A 20527-nucleotide genomic window follows, 5' to 3' on the forward strand; every position below is an offset into this window, starting at 1 on the left:
CTAACTTCAGGCTGCATATTATATTAATTTATTAGCAACTGGGATTTATTTTTTTCATAACCTTATATAGTGCTGTCATTTTTCCCTTCTAAACCCAACATCCCTTTTTTACCTGTCTCGCGAAAATGAGAATTGTTTATTTAAAAAATAAAGCCGTACCATGTCCTCATCCACAAAACAGATTTAGTTCATTTAAATTGCTATAGTAACGTAACCTTTGTGATAAGATACTTGTGGATTAACAATTAAAAAAAAGATCGTTGAGTTCGAAAAATTCCTTAAACTAAGTGATTCTAATGTTGCATTCACAAGTCCCCCTTACTAGTAGCAGAAATAAATGCTTACAACAAATAGGAATTTATTTTTTTAATTCACATTCAGCTCAGCCATGGATCAATCTAGACAAAGCTCACAGTTCTAAATTTTAGTTTGTCTGCAACAAATGTACATCCACTCCCATAAAAATCTATGGCTACAGCCATGGAAACTATTCTGACAAACAAAGCTAGAGGTGAGGGTTTGTTGGAACTGACTTTTAGCAGACTGTTAACACAGATGAACAGGGAAAAGGCAACATAAGAAAGGTTTATTTCAAAGTGCTGCTGTTCACTTCTGGGTAACTTCGTCCAACTTGGGCTCTGAAAAATAGAAAGTAGATATTCAGTCAGTGCGAGTTTGATTGTATACTTACGTTTCTATTTTACAAGTCCCTAATGCTACTTTAGCTGGTCTTAGAGTCACAGAGTACTCTGATAGAACATTTCCTGAAACTTCAACACAGTTTATCAGTAAAAACAGCACCACATTTAAAGCAAAATGGTCTTCCCCCTGGGAACAGGAAGTACATTTACTTGCAATCTACCCATAAACTAGGAATATGTCTCCTGTACCAGAGGGAATTTGAATATTGCATTTGTCACACTACAGATTTGTACATAAATCCTTAATAACTTAGGAGCAGTGTGCCAGGAATCCAACTGCCTACCTTACGGTCGCAGGACAATCACTCTCCCCATGAGCCACAGCTACCTTATGGTCCCATGGCGGTGTAATAAGAACCATGAATATCTACCATAAATTCGGCGAAATTAAGAGACAGCCCAGCTTACTATCCTTGAGGAGCCTTTAGACATTGCCACGACTACAATCATGTCAGTTTATTGCATGTCACACTGTGCAATATGGGTCAAATAAACTCCTGGTGGCAGTCCGTGTCTGACTGTGCGGTATCAATGTGAGGTATGTCCGATTGCTACGTTCAGGGGTTAACAGCTGGAACTTACCGCAGTTAACAATTGGAGTACTGCGTTCACAAGTTGCCATGGTTGACTCACCTGTGAATCTGAACTCTGGGAAAGATGCTAGGTCTCCACCACCATAAAGTCTCTGGAGCTTTGCTACCTCCTCTGCCAAGGCCTTTTCATACTCTGTCCCTGCATCCACTAGCCCCCCAGTAGCCCTACAGGAGGACAAAAGTTATTATTGTTATCCACAAAGCAGTAGATGCAGAATCAGGATTTATTTATTATGATACTATAATAATCCCAGTTTGATCCACGGCTCCACGAGCCCATGTGTCTTTGGGCAAGACACTTGCTCCTGTAGTCGTTCTACGGTGTATGAATGAACGAAGGGAGTAAGTGTATTTAAGTTTTATGCCGAGTTCACACCAAAAGCGGTGGAATTTTTTTTCACACTGAGTAGATTGCATGCTAAAAGTAGATTACATGCAAAGAGTAGATTACATGCAAAGTCAATGCACAGATGTGAATGGTTACAAACAACGCAAATTTCTGAGTTGCAAAAGCCAATCAGTGTTGAGAAGTTCCGCCCAAGATCAAAGCCGTCCTGCCATTGCTGAATCAAACTGCTGTTGGTCCGCCTGAAATAGCGCCGGAAGCGGCCGTCATTCAGACTGTTCCTGGAGGAGTCGGAGCTGTGTGCAGCTACGGATATTATTATGAACCCAGACACGACAGAGACTGATGTTAAGACACTTGTCGGACTTTCATAACAAGCATAAAGCAGAACGAGTGGTTATATTGTGGATGGCTGAAATGGTAACTGTTTTTATGGGGATAAGCCACAAAGATAAAGCCACGCCCACCTTTTCGGAACAAATTAAGCTAATAAACCACATACTCGCAACGCTTTTGGTATGAATGCAGCATTATGAGTATTTATTCAATTTCTGAGTTTTAGATTTACTAGGAGGCAGGTCTTTTTGCAGGTAACAACTCTTGTGGGGTGGCTGTAGCTCGATGTGGCATGGGCCCGATGAAGGGATTGAGAAGGTGCGCGAGGTCAACTAAGGGGAGACAACGAGGGCTGCAACAACGAATCAATAAAAATTGATAATTGAAAAAGTTGGCAACAAATTTCATTATCGATTCATTGCTTCGCGCAATTATTACGCCACTCAATAAGTCAGAGATGTTTTGAGTATAAAAGTTGAGTTGAGCGCAGAAGACAGAATGTCCAGGAGGTTCAGGTGCAGCCTGTTGTATCCTCTCGTATGTCACTATGTCGTCGCATTGCTTGCTACAATAACGTAGCGGCTAGGCTAACCGTTGTCGTTAGCTCGCTAGCTAGTCATTCATTCCCCATGTTTGAGCTGCGCTGTTGGATTAGATATCGTCTTACTGAAACCATGTTTCTTCGTTTTAAAATACCGCTGGGGCTTCAAGAGAAGCAATGTGTAAATATTTCCTCTGAGGTGCAGAACGCCGACTGGTATGATGTGGCTTTATGACATGCAGAGGAAGTGCTGCTGAGATTTAGGCCCAATCCAAATATTCACCCTAAACCCTCAGGGACTCACTGACGTCAACTGCTAAATGGTTGAGTTTGAGAGTCTGTGAGGGCTTGAGCTGGTGTGAATATGAATGGGACAGTACTTTGCTGCAACATCACGTGACTACATTAAAGATATTGTGTACAATTATGTATTCATTTTATTCACTGGTTCAAACGTCTTCTTCATAAAATGAGAAGTCATTTTATATTATTTATTCACTCGTTTGTCAAAATAAAATGTGTGATGAATACAGAATATATATATATATACTGTTTGCATTCCTCTAATTCATGTGTTTTTATGTTTCATAATGTTGTAATGGTATTTTAATCAGGCTAAATGCTCAGGTGCCTCTTTGTTTACCATTTTTTACGTCTCCATTCTTCCATTGGGAACTGCGTGTTAAACCTCACGTTGCAATGCATTGTGGGTAATTCCCTTAGGCAAAGTCAGCATCTAATGTTGACTTAAGGAAAGGGTTCATAAAGGGTTCAAAATGTCCGCCACGCAGCCCTTAGGCACTCCACGATATAACACTGGGACACCCCTAAACCCTGAAGGACTTTGCGGGAGCGCGCCACAAAGTCCGTGAGTCCATAAGGGTGGAGATTGGGATTGGGCCTTAGGGTTCAATATCTAATTAATAACGTTTGTTTAGGTAAAGTGCAGTCCGAAAGTTATCCGTTGTGCATCTGTGAGTGTAAAAGTCTGACGTTCAAACAAATCCTGTTAAGTTTTCTGCTTTGTATTTATATATATATATATATATATATATATATATATATATATATATATATATATATATATATATATATATATATATATATATATATATATATATATATATATATAAATAATTTTTTTATTGTGAAGATTGTTTGCACTGTGAATTTGCACTGTCAGTTCTGTTTTTGTAATAAAGGTTGCAAATTAATGCTTTGAGAAAAAAAAGGTTTAATCCGATTAATAGATAAATTGAAATAATAATGAACCGATTATCAAAATAAAGCGTTACTTGCAGGGCTAGAGACAACCTTAAGGAAGGAAATCCTGTCAAATTTATCACATCAATCTTTTAAAAAAAATGCAACATTAACCATTAAAATACCCTGATCCTGTCTCCTCACAGATACCTCTGGGCCCTCAGAATAAGCCCGGCCCACCAACAAGACATGGTGGAACTGACCAGTCAGTTCAAGGACGTGTTTTCTGACTTACATGGACGCACCAGTGTGATTCGACATGACATAATCACCGCATCCCAGGGGCAAAAAGGATGCCTACTCAGACAATGTGATCGTACACAGTTCCGACTGGACCTCCCATGTAGGCCACCTGAGAGCTGTCTTGGGAAGTCCACGGCAAGCTGGCTTGACCGCCTCTTTTAGACCACGGTGGCACTTTTTGGGATTGGCAGAGTACCTGGGCTACACTATTTGGAGAGGCAGTGTAAGACCCCCAACTCCAGAAGGTGAAAGCCATCACCACCTGGGGTCGCAGCAATGAAACCACCTGGTCTAGCAGCAGTATACATTATCTAAATATACTGCTCACCATAGAGTAATTTATTGGGTGCATTAGAGAGTAAAAAATGAGTAAACAAGGGACTGATTTCACACAGATGGCTTAAACAATGTTTAAGGTCACAGAACTCAATATGAAAAAGGACCGTCTACTGCTTCATCACTTTAAAGTTAAAAAGGAGGCTCACTCCATGGTATAACCCTCAGAGCTGCAAATTAAAGCAAACCTTGCTAAAAGCTTGAACGCATATGGCGTTCCAACAATTTAGAAGAAACTGGGTTAGTTTGGAGGGATAGTCTGAGAACATAGAAGGCCACCGTAATGCCAGAGGAGCCTATTACGCATCAATATTAGAGAAAAACAAGAACAACCCAAGATTTCTTTTTAGCACTGTGGCCAGGCTGACAGAGTCACAGCTTTGTGGAGCTGTGTATTCCTACAAACCTCAGTAGTAGCTGCAGCTTTGTGGAGGCGTGTATTCCAATAGACAGCAGTAATAGCAGCAGCTCTGTGGAAGCTTGTATTACTATAGACCTCAGAAGTAGTAGCTCTGTCAAGCAGTGTATTACTATATTTCAAAGTAGCTGGAATTAAACATCTTCTTAAGAAGCCCACTCTAGATCCAGAAGTGTTGGCTAACTCCAGACCGATCTCTAACCTTCCCTTCCTCTCCAAGATCTTTGAGAAAGTCGTCGCTAATCAGTTGTGTGACTTTCTGCATAACACTAGTTTACTTGGGGACTTTCAGTCAGCCATTATGTTTTGGATGGTAATTGAAGAGGTCAGTTTTAGATGAATAATACACACGGCCCTGGTCAGCAGGGTGAGCAGCAAAAGGGCCTCGACTCATCCTGCGATTAATTTTACACAAATGACCCACTTACTGTTCATCATCCCAATTATAACGTCACAACTTCCTAAAGATATCGATAATTTGAGACATTTAAATCAAAAAATGATATTATTGACCTAAAAAAGGTGCGACTTTGAACGCTCAGTTTCCTACGCAGATTCCACAGCTGTGATTTGATCAGCAGAACTTAAAATCTGAAGCAAATTTCATTTATTACTTTTCCCAAATACGAAACATATACCGTCATCTGAATCACCTGTGTGGGGGAAACCTTAAGCCAACTTCTATTGCAACTAACGATTATTTTAATAATTAATTAAATCGGTTGATTATTTTTTCAATTTAATCGGATAAATAAATAAAATTTAATGCATTAATTTGCAACCTTTTATTAGAAAAGCATTCTCTCACACACACACACACACACACACACACACACACACACACACACACACACACACACACACACACACACCTAAACAAAGGTTATTATTTAATCGACTTTTTTATTTATTTTAATGCTTTTGACATGAAAAAGTGGATTGGCTTGCTTTATGCAAATGTTTTCTTTTATTGAAAAACAACTGCTGAACAGGGCCCTATTCCACGTACGTGGTTTACTGATATAGCTGGATAACTTCCAGGATAAGATGACGTAGATCTGGATTTTCGGTTCTACGAAGCCAGTTTAGATCAGTCACCATAGCAACACATCGAAATCGCCTAACCTGGTCGGGAGCAGGTTTAGTGAAAGTTCACTGGATAAGTTGGCCACTCCCACCGGACAAAACACAGCTCCCTTCCTCCCTTGATTAAGGAGCGATATTAGTTTTATAGGGAGAGAGTTCTTCCAGATCGCCAAGATCCGTTCTCACATCATGATGATGTCATATGAGCGCTATCGATTCTGCCGACAAGGACTCATTAAGGATGACTGTGTAAAAAAAATAAAAAATAAAAAAAAAGAGCGCAAGGCACAGCTCACTTTTTTGCGAGTGGTACATGTTTGTGTCCGCGATGCAGGGAACATTGTGAAAGCCGCTGCATGCTGCTCATAACATTTATTTAGCGCTTGAGAAACTTATGGATGTGTTGAAAGCACTCATACTTCTATGACAGTCATTGGTACACGATACAAATCATTACTGTAGAACACGATGAAGGTGGACTCAAGATAACAATCCTTATCCTTGCTTCAACTTATTGAATTTCTGATTATGAATAATACATACATACATACTGATCCGCCCATACAAATATTCAAACTCTGAGTTATATTGTAATCTAAACACACATAGGTTACATGAATATACACATATTTCATGATACATGTGCATACAGTACATATATCGTCATAAGTATATATTAATTTGTATAGTACTGCCAACAGGCACATTTAAATAAATATAATCTGAATGAGTTGGGTGATGAGGCACTTAAAATTAGCAAATACATTTTATTTTGTTTGACACATTTACTTGTCTGATATTTTGCACTGACTAGTGTTACGCGGCGTTACGCTGCATTCACAACAGGAAGTGTTGCGAATATTCGCTACGCTTGAATGTGAAAGCACCATTAGATTTTGTCATGATTATGGACTTAAATTCATCATATGTAGTCATGATCAACTTCTGCTGATCAGCAAAGAAAAGAGAGAAGAGCGGGCACGCACAGTTATCCTGTGAACTGACGTCTGGTTAGAATAAATGAGACCGTATGTGGGCGGATCCACCTTCGTGGAACCGACATATCCTGTAGTCAATCATTTCGTTAGGTTAAACTGGATAATAGGACTTTTGATCGGATTTGTTGAACCACATACGTGGAATAGGGCCCAGGGCGGTTCAAAATAAAATGATAAAGTGCACACTTCAGGTAAACAAGGGTTTACAAAATAAAATTATAAAGTGCACATTTCAGGTAAACAAGGGCTAGAGAGGTAGAGAGAGAGATTATTTTAATAACCTATTGTTTTATTATTATTATTGTGATCTGTATAAGTTGTATATTTCTATGTTTTTCTGATGTGTTTTGATGCTTTGGCAATGTTGTTGTTGCAACAGTCATGCAGAGAGAGTGAGAGAGATGAACATAGCAGTCAGGCTTCGTAGGTCCTGTTGTTGGATGCGATGTGTATTATATCAGCTAGATCCTCGTCTTCCACAATGTTAACAAGCCCTACACTCATTAGCACCCATTTAGCGATGGCTGCAGTAAGTTTGTTCTTCGTTTTGGTGTCCATGTGTTTCTGTCCGAAGTCATCCGTTCGTGTCTGGCTATGACGAGGGGGCGCAGAGTTAGCATCAACTGTGTGCTTGCCCATCGAGCTGTATTTCACAATGGATAGCTACGATGATAGCTCAGTTCACAATGACAAATGGCTCATACCACTTCGGTCTTGTCAAAGGAACCACCTGATAACTTTTTAAAAGTGATCTTTCCATTTATTAGCGTCTTATCATTCATTTTGCCATATCGCGCTCACCATTCATTCATTTCAAACCGTACCGTTAGCCTAGCTTCCAAGCGCAAACGGCATGCCTATTGTTTTGCTTCCGGATGAGCTACATCCGGTGTTGAAAAATTGAAATGCGTTAACGGCGTTAATAAAATTGACGGCGTTTAAATTCGTTTGTGTTAACGCCGTTAACACGCTAATATGACAGCACTATTAATTACATATCAAACCACAAATCCCAGCAACACTTCCTTTGCATATAATGAAGCCACATCATACCGAACTGTTGAACGCAGGTTGGCGTTCTGCACTTCATTAGGGGCGATATTTACACATTGCTTCTCTTGAAGTAGGGTGACCAGACGTCCTCTTTTTCCTGGACATGTCCTATTTTTGAGACCTAGAAAATGTGTCCGGCATGGATTTTGCGGAGTTGGACATTTGTGTTTCTCTGGGTCTTTCACAAACTAGTTATTACGCCCTTACAAGTTTTGGAAATGGTATCTCACCTTCTTGCACAAGCTCTGACTGTAGAGAGAACTGTCATTGGTTGACCGATCTCAGTGTTGCCAGATGCACAATAATTATCCTCCAATTACGACCATTTTAAGCCTTTGGTACGATACTTTGCATTTTCCAATCTGGCAACACTGAGCACCTTGCCACCTCCACTAGTTGCATAGTTTACAAAAGCACCTGACATCTGCAGCCATGCCGAAACGGTAATGTAAGTTTACAGACAAACTCCAAAAAAAATACCTATGTTTTACCTCTGCCGTGATGCTTTGGAAGCTGATTGCATGACATGCAGAGCAGGCACTTAACAGTTACGTGTCAGTGGCATTTGTATGCATACACATATATTCATAAGCAGCACGCTTTACACTACCACCACCACCACCACAAACCCCTCCTCCCCCACCCCTTCCAACCTCTCCGCGACAAAGCGCCCTATTTTTTACAAACTCAAATCTAGTCACCTTACTTGAAGCCCCCGCGTTATTTTAAAACAAAGACGTTATCTAACCCAAGAGCGCGGCTGAAACAAGGGGAATGAATGACTAGCTAGCGAGCTAACGACAATGGTTAGCCTAGCTGCTATTATTGTATATGGTATATAAGTTATTGTAGCAAGCAATGCGACCATACAGTGACAAGAGAGAGGGTACACCAGGCTGCACCAGGAACTTCTATCTGCTGCGCTTCGTGCTCAACTGAAGTTTTTTCTTCAATACTCAAACATCTCCACGACTTATTGACTGGCGTAATAATCACGCGACACAACGAATCTATATTAAAATTCCTTGCCAAGTTTTTTAATAATCGATTTTATCGATTTGTCGTTGCAGCCCAAATTCATGTTTTAGCAGTTGAACCTGTGCTTGCTTTCGAGCATGCAGCTAAAGTTTAAACCTCTGCTATGCACAGGTTAGCTGAACCCGTTAGTGCCTTGGAAAGTTGAGAGAAAGAGAAGGAAAAAAAGCTGCTTTGTGAGGTTAGTGAGACTTACTGGCTTTTTGTAGAGTACTCGCGTATGGAGTCCAAGAAGATCTTTTGGATTGGATCCATTTGAGCTGAGCGTCACAGGAAGAAAAATAAATTAAAACACATTTCACAAAAAATACTCCTAAACTAACTTCATGCGTCTGGATATCAATCCATTTGGCTCAAACAAATAAATATAACAACCAATCAGATCTGAACTGTAACCCTCATGCAAATAACAACTGTGAGTGGTAGACAGAGCAGCCAAAAACGGAGGTCAGATCGGAAAGAAGGTGTACGAGTCAGTTGACAGGTAAAAAAGGTTGTGATGGGCCATGCACTGTAACAAATTACCAGAACTGCTGAAAGGTAAAGGATACCAACAATTCAACAAACTCTAAACAGTTAACTCGAAGAATGTACAAATCTTCAAGTTTGGCTCCACAAACGGCAACCATTTCCACATCATCCATTAACAAAATACAAACAATAAGACCACACAAGGAGGGAGAGATCACATATTCATTTTAACATGCAACTCCTAAATAAGTGTGATCTGTGTAAGGGACAAAAGGGAAGGAGAGAAGTTTGAGGGAAAAAAAATTAAATATAGTGACCGCTTGCAACCTTCTCACTCACTTCTGGAAACATTGTCTTTAACTTTATGTAACAATCACCCATACAAAATACAAGCAGAACAGTTCCGTAAAACCACAACAACATATGTGAGAGATGTGCTGAAAATAATTTTCTATCAAGCTGTAAGATATTTTGAATTAAGACTGGGAATGAAAGTGGGGATCTTAAAACTACATAAAACATCTTTATGAGTAAATTGGGAGGAGCAGATCAGCGTTACTTATGCAGGAAGGTTAAAAGATGTTATTGACAACAAAAGGAATGACTTTACTAAGCAGGCAGATGTCAGTAACTGAAAAAGAGTCTACTGAAACGAACCATGACAACAAGCCGGAGGCAAAAATGCTGTGCAGTTAAGACATGCATCATGTGCGAGATGGCTAAAGCAGCACAAACGCATGATACAATGAGTTGAACTAAAGCTAATTAAAGGTGACCCAGCCATGTGGGGCAGGAGTGTACTGTGGCATGAAGAAGGGAACACATTGTTTAAAGTTATGAGCTAGAATGGATCACTGAGCAACACTGAGGTACTATAAGGAACAACCTGTGCCGGGACAGAAGTAGTGAGTTTGTTATGTCAGGTATCTTTACAGTTTATCTTTACGCTTATCACAAACCACTACTGCATATTCATAGAAATGATGATGAAAATGGCTGCTTGTAGAGTCCACAGGAAAAAAAGGATTGTAGGGGAGAGGGTGGTTGTTGTGTGTACCCTCAAACGGCTCAACGGGCTCAGCTGGGACGTCTGCCTGCAGCTCATCTCCTGCAGCTTCAGCTACCACTGGAGCAGGGTCCGCCAGCTCCTCGGTGCTCTCCACAGGGGCAGAAACTTCAGCAACAGGCTCTGCAGCAGCTTCAGCTTCTACTGCAGCAGGAGCAGCGTCGACAGGAACTTCAGCAGCAAGTTCAACAAGAGGTTCTGCTCGAGCCACTTCTGCAGCACCTTCAGCTTCTACTGCAGCAGGAGCAGCGTCAACAGGAATTTCAGCAGCAGGTTCGACAAGAGGTTCTGCTGGAGCCGCTTCTGCAGCAGTTTCAACCAGAGCTTCACTAACTCGGGCTGGAGTGGCAGCTTCGGCAATAGCTGCAACAGATTCAACCACTGGTGCAGCTTCGGCAACAGCCTCAACAATTGGTGCAGCTTCGGCAGCAGCTTCGGCAACAGCCTCAACAATTGATGTAGCGTCGGCTGCAGCTTCGGCAACCGCCTCAACAATGTGTGCAGCTTCAGGAACAGCCCCAACAATGGGTGCAGCTTCGGCAATCGCCTCAACAATGGGTGCAGCGTCAGCAACAGCTTCGGCAACCGCCTCAACAATGGGTGCAGCTTTGGCAACCGCCTCAACAATGGGTACAGCTTCGGCAACAGCTTCGGCAACCGCCTCAACAATGGGTGCAGCTTCGGCAACCGCCTCAACAATGGGTGCAGCTTCAACAAAGGATTTGGCAGTTTCAGAGACTTCGACAGCGGGAGGTGCTTCAACAATTGGGGCTGTAGCTTCTACCGCAGGGATAGTTGCCACAGTCTCGGGTGCGGACTCTGCGATTGGTCTAGCTGCAGCTTCTGCAGCAGCAGCTGCTGCTGCTCCTTTCTTGGGAAACTCATATGACTTGTGCTGGATCAGTTTCTCTACATCAAAGTATGTTTTAGCCTGGTCTTTGTCTAGGACAAAGGAGGAGGGCAAACAGACAATATGCATTATTTTTTTTAACATATATGGTTGAATGACAAAATGCCCAATATAAACCCACATTTAACAAAATGCCAACATTCTAGACAATTCAAAAAAACCCAAAGATGTACTGGAAGGTGGTATCAATTACCAGTTTACAGGAAAATAAAGGAATACTGTATCACGAGCCTTTGATTAGGGGAAACAGAAAATGTATTATAGAAAAACTTTAACAAAGCTGTTGACAGAAAGGAACAACTGTAACCTCGACTATAGCAGCTTTCTATTGAGATAAAAAGGATAACAATATAATCAAAAGGACCTACCATGAAATTAGTGTTATAAGGTTGCATCTACAATGTAAAAATAAAAAAAGTCTTATTTAATCGTAAACAAGCTGCGTCGGGTTAGGGTTTAAAAGCCGCTGTTGCTACTGCCTGCATCCCCGCTACCAGAGTCGGGTGTCGAGCTGGTCCTCCTACCCTCTGTGGAGAGCTAGCATTGACAACACTGTTGTTTACTTGAGCTTAAACAGTGCAGCCACAAATTCTTGTGGCACCTGCAGCTAGCACTCGCTAGCTAACAGGGGACTTAAGTTGAGAATGAGCCTATGCACGCCTAGCTCAGCTGGACCCTGAATGCAGCCAATTGGGAAAATTGTCTGCCAGAAACATAAACGTAAACATAAAACGTTTTGTTGTTTTTGAACGTCTTTGTCATCAGTGTTGCGTCTGAACGTTTCAGCCCTATGCCAGGCAAGTGTGAGAGTGCCGAGTTGCGTCGAGGCTAAGAGCAGTATTAGAGACAGATAGAGATTTCAATTATAGCTCGCAACATATTAAAAAAAAAAAAACTAGTTCATTTTTTGGATTTGTGAACTTAGTTCAAAATTTTGAATTATGAACTGAACTAGTTCATGTAAAAAGTGAACTTTTACAACACTGTTTGTCATTACCCAGCATATTGATTACTTGGTAAACTGAAGCCATGTTCATTTTAATACCAAGTTTATTTGTATACAGTAGACTAACTTTTTACATCAGTGAGAGTAGGACGTATACACGTCCATACAAAAGTACACAATCCCCTTGATTATTTCGGGGTCAAGTGCGATTTTGGCAACTTGTCACATTACAGCAGGTTAAAAGTTGTATTATAAATGTGTGCATGCATGTCTGGTTAAGACAAGGTAATTACAGTTTAATTACCCCAAAATGTCCAGTTTATTAAGTTATGTTAATTCCTGTATATTCCCGTGAAAAGTTTCCAACTTTGAATATTCCTGGAATTTTGCTACCCAAGTAAGGACCATTGCTGTCAGACCAGTTTTTCATTGCGCCTCCTCGCGTGAATATTTCACTGTATGTCTCTGCAACAGCTGCTAAATTTAGAACCGTAAAAATCCACAAATTAGCTGCACCGATATTTAGATGAGAAAAAAAAACAGTAGCGGCTTATAACCCGAATTTTATGGTAATGCAACAATAGTGAGGAAGTCAAGTGATCTTCAAAAGCTGTGGAAGGAAAGCCAGCAGAGAAAAATTATGTATTGTGGTTAAAAGAATTTTAATTGTGTAATAATAAAAGAAAGTGGGATGAAAATGGGGAAATTGCTGAATCAGTTAAAATGGAGTCTATTACCATTATATTCTCACTGGTGTTAGTTAGAAGGGGTTCAAACTGCCCAGCAGTAGCGATGCACCGATCCACCTTTACAGTCCCTATAGAGCTACCTGGGCTTTGATACAGAGTATCAATAACATGCCAGTGCTTAATTAATATACTGTACGCCTCACTGTGTGGAAGCGACTTTGATAATTATTTATGTGCAGACTGGATTCTGTAGTTTAGACAAGATTAAAAAAAACAGCTATGTCCTGAGTGACCTTGCGTCTAACTGGATTGCAAAAAAAAAAAAAAACTCATTAAATACATTCATTAAAACAGAGACTCTCCAGAGATTGTTTTTTTGACAATAAAAATCAGTAATCCAATATCAATGTTGTCAACCTATAACCTGTAAAATGCATACAAATCTCCAATATATGCTGAATCCTGCAAATGCAGCTAATTGAAATAGCATCATTACACAAGTTGGCCACGTGTTGCAACAGCAGCAACTCTCTGAAACTTACCCGAACTGTTCTTTTTGGACGACTTCTTGGAACCTCCAGATTTTGTGCTAAGGGCTGCAGCTGCTCTGTTTAGGGTAATCCAGCTCTCGGCCTACGCACGCACGCACGCACACACACACACACACACACACACACACACACACACACACACACACACACACACACACACACACACACACACACACACACACACACACACACACACACACACACACACACACACACACACACACACACACACACACACACACACACACACACACACACACACACACACACACACACACACATGACTGGGCCAGGCTGGGTTTCTGGCTTTTCACATTTACCTGACTCGACAGCATGGCCTGTGTCGTTGAGCATACATTTAAAAGACAGTGCGAATGATCTACACTAAATGTTTGCAGAAGTACAAATAAGGAAATGTACATTCCTATTTTTTTTTATATTCCGTACTTCGGCCAATTCGCAACCTTCGACACTTGCTGTCCCCAAACTTGTGTTGAGAGACAGCTGGTGCGATTACTGTCCACGGGTGGGGGGGATGTGGCAGGCGTCCGCCAGATGTCAGGAGAGCTACGACTCAGCGGCAACTCCCTGCCTACTGCCGCCCGAGTCTGACTACTGGTGGCCATTATCTGACATGGCATGTCTTTTGCATAATTTATGAACATTTCCCCAGGACCGTGACAATGTTCCATCTTTTGACAGGTTGGGTTCTTCACTACACCTTTAAACGTTTTGTGAGTTTGAACAATGAAATTGTAATGAAGTCACAGCTCAGTGCGGAGCACGTAAATTAAAATTTTAAAAAAAATCCATTAATTTGTGTCAGAAATGGATTTCTGAGACAAATGAGATTCTTCCAAGGCAACATCCAGGAGCATTTTAAGAAGCACAATTCCCAGTGCGTCACTGACTCTTTACATTACCTTGACACAGCCCTGTCGTCCTATCCTCAGCAAGGAAGCCGCCATCTTTCCGTACAGCAGTGCCTGTACTGGACATCAAGTACACATGAATAAACACGAGCTTCACCAACACAAAAAGTTTCCAACGTGGAACTTTTGCAAGTTAAATCACAGAGCTGCAATAAAACTAACTACAAATACGGCTCTGAAGTGTGACCTTGTCTCGGGCTGCAGGAAAGAGAACTGCTGTTCTGAACTTAATGGGGACCACATGTGGCTGTTACCTTTAGATAAGTAAGAAGGGTGTGCGCTTCTTTCCAGCTGGTCTCGGCGGCAGCGGCGGCAGCAGCAGCAGCAGCAGCAGCAGCAGCAGCAGTAGTAGTAGCAGCAGCAGCAGCAGCAGCAGCAGCAGCGGGTCTCGGCAGAAATGGACGTGGCTCTGCCCTCTTTAAAACACGCTTTTATGGAGCTCACACACGAACGTGAGTTCCGCCCCCTCCCGTAGACGGCGTAATTACTTTGTATTTTTCTTTTGACACTATGGTGAATATTAGACTATGCTGTGGTTCTATAGTGCTCAGTGCAGGTGGCTGTGGTCTGCTGGTCAGTCACTTTAAATGTATAAATGTAGCATTTGGTGTGAATAGCGCCGATCAGGCAACGCTACGGACTCCTCTTCATGTATGTTACACTATGGAGGCTGCGCATATGTTGCATAAGAACCCGTCTACGCAGAGGGCGGCTCGTGTGTACATTCTGTACTTTTTCGAAGGGGCGTGAGTTGTGTGGTCTGTGACGGAATTAGCGCGCGACAAAATACTCTTCTCCTCGTGGGCTACCGTCGCACAATACACACACACACACACACACACACAACCATGACGGCCGTCGGTTTCTGTGGAGAGTGGTTTATGGTCGCCTGTGACAAGAAACTCGTTGCAACTCACAGCAAACAGGCCAGGTTTGAATCCCTCGTAACACATGTTTGTTCTCTTCACGCGTTGGTTCTTGCTTTTTCTTTGATAGGGTTTACCTGTGAGCCAGGTTTCCTTTACCGACCAGCACGGTTAGCTAGCAGTTACCTGTAACTTTGTTACGTTGCTCATTCTGGTCACATGACATCTAATTCGTCTGTCCGTCCGGGGAGAGGGGTCCTCATCTGCCCTCCCTCAGGTTTTTTCTCCGTTTTAAAGGGTTCTTACTATCTTTATTTGACTGTGGTCAACTCGGCAGACACTCTGATCTACGTAGTCAAATCAGCAGACACTGAAATGTCAATGCACTTGTATACTAGAATTCATGGTTAACATTCAAACGACTCAGAACGAGCGATGGTTTTTACAAAGCTTGCGGAAAGAAAAACGTGAAACAACATCTTCAAACAACAACAACATTTTCAAAATAAGATGACAAATAAAGTCCAGTTTTTGAAAATATGACAAATTGTATGCTAGCTTATATGGAAATTAGATCTATTTTTCTATTGACTTCCATTACAATGGCGATCAAACAATTCTACTGTGCCAATTAGGAGATATTTCAAACAAAGTCTTACATTTTTACGAAAAATCTGTCATTTCTTTCTATTTGATGCTCTGTAAATTCATTTTTACCAAGAGTTCCAGGGATTAACTGATGCAGCTGTATTCAGGATGTCTCTGACTTCTACTTTCAATGTAAAAGTCCTACATTTTTAGCGATAAACAAGCCATTTTTGAATGTTTAAGACTGTGAATATACTTTCCCCACAATTCGTAAGATCTTTAATTTGAAATATCTACCAATTGGTACATATTTAAATTGGATTGATTGCCAGTGTAATGAAAGTCAGGGACATCCTAAACACATCTGCATCTGTCATTTCCTGGAACTCGGGAAATGTTTATTTATGGGACCTCAAATAATCAGATATAAGATTTTTGAACATACAAAAGTAGGACTTTTATATTTTATAAACTCTTACTTGGTACAGTAAAATTGTTTGAATGTATGCATTTTACTTTGTAAAATATCTGAAGGTCAGATGTTTTACTAAATAAATAAAATTATTTTAATCACTCCACATCTTATTTTGATAACCGAATGTTGTGTCACGTGTATCTTTCCGCTAACTTTGTAAAAACCCTTGCTCATTATCTGGGTCTTTTGAATGTTTACCGTGAATGCAAGTATACAGGTGCATTGAATTTTCAGTGTCTGCTGATTTGACTACGGAGATCCAAGTATCTGCTGAGTTGACCGCAGTTTTATTAGGAGGAGTTTTTCCTGATCCGATGTGAGGTCCCGGAAAAGGGATGTTGTGTGTACAGATTGTAAAGCCCTGCGAGGCAAATTTTGTGTTTGTGATTTTGGGCTATGCAAAACGAACTGAATTGAAAATTGAATTGAGCTGGTAAGCGAGCATGGAGACATGTCTCGCTTCATTTCCAGGTTGTTTTTTTACGGCCGTTTTGGAAACGTGTGTGTGATGTTGTGGTTGCCTGTCACCATCTCGTTTGGTGCGGTGTTTATCTACAAAGGGATATGGTCATAGCAAGGGAGAGCCATTGTATCCTCAATACTTGAGACAAGGAATTAATACAAGGAAAATACCATTTTCCGTATTGTAAATGGAGAAACATGATCATTAGGTTTACAAACCAATTTTTATGTAGCTGTGCAAGAACCAGTCTCAATAGAATACAGTTTACAATAGGCACAACTATCCATTGAGATCATGAATCATCTGATTCAGTGGTGAAACAATAAATTGGTTGCATTTCATGTTTTCAATCAAATCTCAGACCATGGTTCTCTGCCGGAAACTGGTGGATTGCTCCCTGAAGGGGGGGACAACATGCCTGCCCCAAGCGAAGGAGTTCAAGTACCTCGGGGTCTTGTTCACGAGTGAGGGTAAGGTGGAGCGGGAGATCGACAGGCAGATCGGTGCGGCTGCAGCAGTAAAACAGGCGGTGTACTGGTCCGTCTTGGTGAGGAGGGAGCTGAGTCGGAAGGCGAAGCTCTCCATTTACTGGTCGGTCTGTGTTCCAACCCTCACCGATGGTCACGAACTCTGGGTCGTGACCAAAAAAACGAGGTCGCGGATACAAGCGGCCGAAATGAGCTTCCTCCATAGGGTGGCCGGGCTCAGCCTTAGAGATAGGGAAAGGAGCTCGGACATCAAAAGGGAGCTTGGAGTCGAGCCGCTACTCCTCCGTATCGAAAGGAGTCAGCTGAGGTGGTTCGGGCATCTAATCCGGATGCCTCCTGAACGCCTCCCATTAGAGGTTTTCCAGGCACGTCCAACTGGGAAGAGGCCCCGGGGAAGACCCAGGACACGCTGGAGGGATTATATCTCCAGGCTGTCCTGGGAACGTCTCGGGGTCCCCCAGAACGAGCTGGAAAATGTTGCGGGTGAGAGGGAAGCCTGGGTCGGTCTGCTGGGTGTGCTGCCACCGCGACCCGACCCCGGATAAGCGGTGGAAAATGGATGGATGGATGGATGGATGGATCTTTTAATCCGGCGCTTTACATTCTCTGACTGGTTCCAGCTTCTGAAACATGGGGATTTCCTGCCTTTCTATACATTTTCATATTTAAATTGAGCATCTTGAGAATACATTTTATTTCAAACTGTCACTTTCGACATTGTGACATCTTGATGGCCTTTTTTCCTATTGTCTTACTTTTTTGTGCACAAAATTATTAAACATCATTTTTGCAATCTGATCATAGCGTAAATAAATATGTTTTCAGCAATAATATTGTTGTGTGTGTATGTATGTGTGTATATATATTATACATACGCACGCACATGCTAGACCACAGACATATTATAGTCTGTGTTAAAAAAATAATAATTTAGGTTTGAATTTCCGACGATAAAGATAAAATAAAGTCACGATAGTACAGAGTAAAGAATATGAAAAGCCCCTCACAATTTCCTGAGCTCAAGATAAAGATGTCTAAGTGTCTTATTTTGCCTGACCAACAGTTCAAAGCCCAAAGATATACAGTTTACCGTATGAATTTTATGTTGTTTGACTAATTCATTAATTGTTTCACCTGTACTTCTGTGAGAAACAGCAAACTGAATTACAATATTGGTTTGGTTTGGTTACTTTATTGGTACCCGAGGATAAACTTGGTTTGCAGGAATACAAACAGTAGAAAAACAGTAGAAGAACAACAAGGCATGCATCTTGACATACATTTAACACAGACAACAAGACAAACATGATAAAAGTACTCGGAGCTCCAAGTCAGTGTTCTTATAATCACAATTTGTTCACCTGTGTCATGGCTGCTGGAACAAAGTTGGTTTTATATTGCTTTGTTCTGCACCGTGGTACAACATACCTCCATCTGGAGGGGAGAAGCTGAAACTCCGTGTGCAAGGGGGGTATTGGCCCATAATACTAGAAAGTATTTTATATAATAAATAGACACATCCTTTGTCTTTCCTCTGTGATATAAAATAAGAACACATAAGATAATCTTTTATTAGTACCTCAGTGAGGAAATTAAAGGATTACAGCAGTGTCTTTTACCACAGAGCTAAAACAGAATAATAACAATTGTTAATTTTGCAAATGATCCCAAAGGAGAGGCAGACTATAGGCCATATTCTCTGAGGTGAAAAGAAGGCTGCCCAAATTATCTCAACCCACCCCAAACAATTGTACTACCTTTTAATTGCGTTGAGCCGAAAACAGCCGAGTCAACACTTGGAACAGTAGTTAATTGGTAATGTACTTAATGGAAATATAATGTATCGGTTAACAATCTAAAGATGATGAAAACTGAAATGCAAATAGGTTTTATGTTACTTGGACAAAATAAATTTAAAATAAATAATAAAGTAAAGTTAGTTAATAAGTTGACCTCCAATACATGTTTGAATATATGAGACATTAATGAGCATTAATTCATAAACTGTAGATCTAAAATGGAATCCTAAATTCAAACCAGAATTTAATAACGTCACACTTTTCCCGAGGTCTTTTCAACTTTGACGTGCCGGACAATGCAGTAATGTATTGAACTTAATTTAGATTGATACCATTTATATTTGTTGATATATGCCAAACAACAAATTCAAGTACTATAAATTCATCAATTATATTCACTTATTCACATGTAATCTTTTTAATTTCTCTTCATGTTCTTATTCATTGTATTCATATTTTTTATTCATTTAGTTTGTTTTATTGTTCATTTATTTTCTGTTTTGTAATGTGATTGTGTTGTCCAATAAATATTTTATTAGGGATTTGATTTGTGTGTATATGATATTTTAAGTGACTGTAAACCATGACACAAACTCTGTATCAATGGAAAATTGGGTGTCGTCCTAATTTTGATCTCATGTTAAATCCTATAGCTCAAACTAATGACAATTACTCTTCACCATTCTTAAAATAATTAATGGTTTATGATTCATAATTAAATACAATTCTAAACTAAATCAACACAAACAGAACCTCACTTGGGATATACATTTTATTTTCCTGGCATTTAAAGATCCAGGTGAACTAAACTCTGATAAATGATATGAAACTGGCATTGTACAGGAACTCATCCGCATTTGTACTTTATTGCAGAGACTTGTTTGTGTTTGACTGCAGCACTGCTGAGAAGAAGACAAAAAATGGGAAGGATGATAACAGCAGGTAAGAACAAGTACATGACTCCTGGTTGTTAAGGAACTGGTACAGTCTATGGGTAATTATACCTTTTCTTTTTGACGCATTGACTCCTCTAAAAACAGGAATAGGAAGACTCGGCAAGAAGAGAAATGCATATAAAAAATAATTTTAAAAAATACATTAAAAAAAGTAATGGATTTAAAATGATTAGGTTTTAGTTTTTTTAGAATGACAACGATGAAAGATGAATAGATACTTGGAATATGAATTGTAACAGCTCTATCTTGTCTCCCCTGTCATCAGTGATGGCGGTGCCTCAGAGGAATCGGGAAGTGACAAAGTCCTTGCCTTCACCGTGTCGTCATCTGGAAAGCTAGTGGCGCTGACTGATGACAACAAGAGACTTGTCCTGTTTC

The 20527-nt window shown here is 40.6% G+C and overlaps 2 protein-coding genes across 4 annotated transcripts in view; one reads left to right on the plus strand and one right to left on the minus strand.

Annotated features, from left to right (window-relative positions):
• Positions 1-351: 351 nt before the first annotated feature.
• Positions 352-15719, minus strand: LOC137783335 (coiled-coil domain-containing protein 8 homolog). Of its 3 annotated transcripts, none has more exons than XM_068573195.1 (7): positions 15567-15719; positions 14506-14573; positions 13574-13664; positions 10478-11428; positions 9146-9209; positions 1335-1459; positions 352-638 (listed from the first exon to the last, which is right to left on the minus strand). In XM_068573195.1, the coding sequence occupies exons 1-7, from the start codon at positions 15604-15606 to the stop codon at positions 607-609; spliced, it is 1371 nt and encodes a 456-aa protein (XP_068429296.1). In that variant the 5' UTR covers positions 15607-15719; the 3' UTR covers positions 352-606. The 3 variants fall into 3 exon arrangements, with proteins under 3 accessions (XP_068429296.1, XP_068429298.1, XP_068429297.1); XM_068573197.1 differs by lacking the exon at positions 15567-15719 and adding an exon at positions 14769-15528 and having other exon boundaries at positions 14506-14568; XM_068573196.1 differs by lacking the exon at positions 15567-15719 and adding an exon at positions 14769-15527.
• wdr4 (WD repeat domain 4) overlaps positions 15356-20527 on the plus strand; it is a 29102-nt gene continuing 23930 nt past the window's right edge. Inside the window, exons 1-3 of the mRNA XM_068573198.1 lie at positions 15356-15445; positions 20067-20135; positions 20415-20527. The exon at positions 20415-20527 is cut by the window's right edge and continues 34 nt beyond it. Of these exons, the coding sequence (XP_068429299.1) occupies positions 15363-15445; positions 20067-20135; positions 20415-20527 (265 nt within the window). The 5' untranslated portion in view covers positions 15356-15362. The remainder of the gene's footprint in view (positions 15446-20066; positions 20136-20414) is intronic.

Source organism: Clinocottus analis, unplaced genomic scaffold (assembly GCF_023055335.1).
Source record: "Clinocottus analis isolate CAN_PGR_092001 unplaced genomic scaffold, fCliAna1.0.p SCAF_12, whole genome shotgun sequence".
Taxonomy (NCBI): domain Eukaryota; kingdom Metazoa; phylum Chordata; class Actinopteri; order Perciformes; family Cottidae; genus Clinocottus; species Clinocottus analis.

Coding starts and splice junctions, on each gene's coding strand:
- LOC137783335 (XM_068573195.1), bottom strand. CDS start 15,606: ATGTCATGTGACCAGAATGAGCAACGTAACAAAGTTACAG. Junction 14,574..15,566: donor GCAACGTAACAAAGTTACAG/GTAACTGCTAGC, acceptor CTTGATGTCCAG/TACAGGCACTGCTGTACGGA. Junction 639..1,334: donor CCCAGAGTTCAGATTCACAG/GTGAGTCAACCA, acceptor TCTATTTTTCAG/AGCCCAAGTTGGACGAAGTT.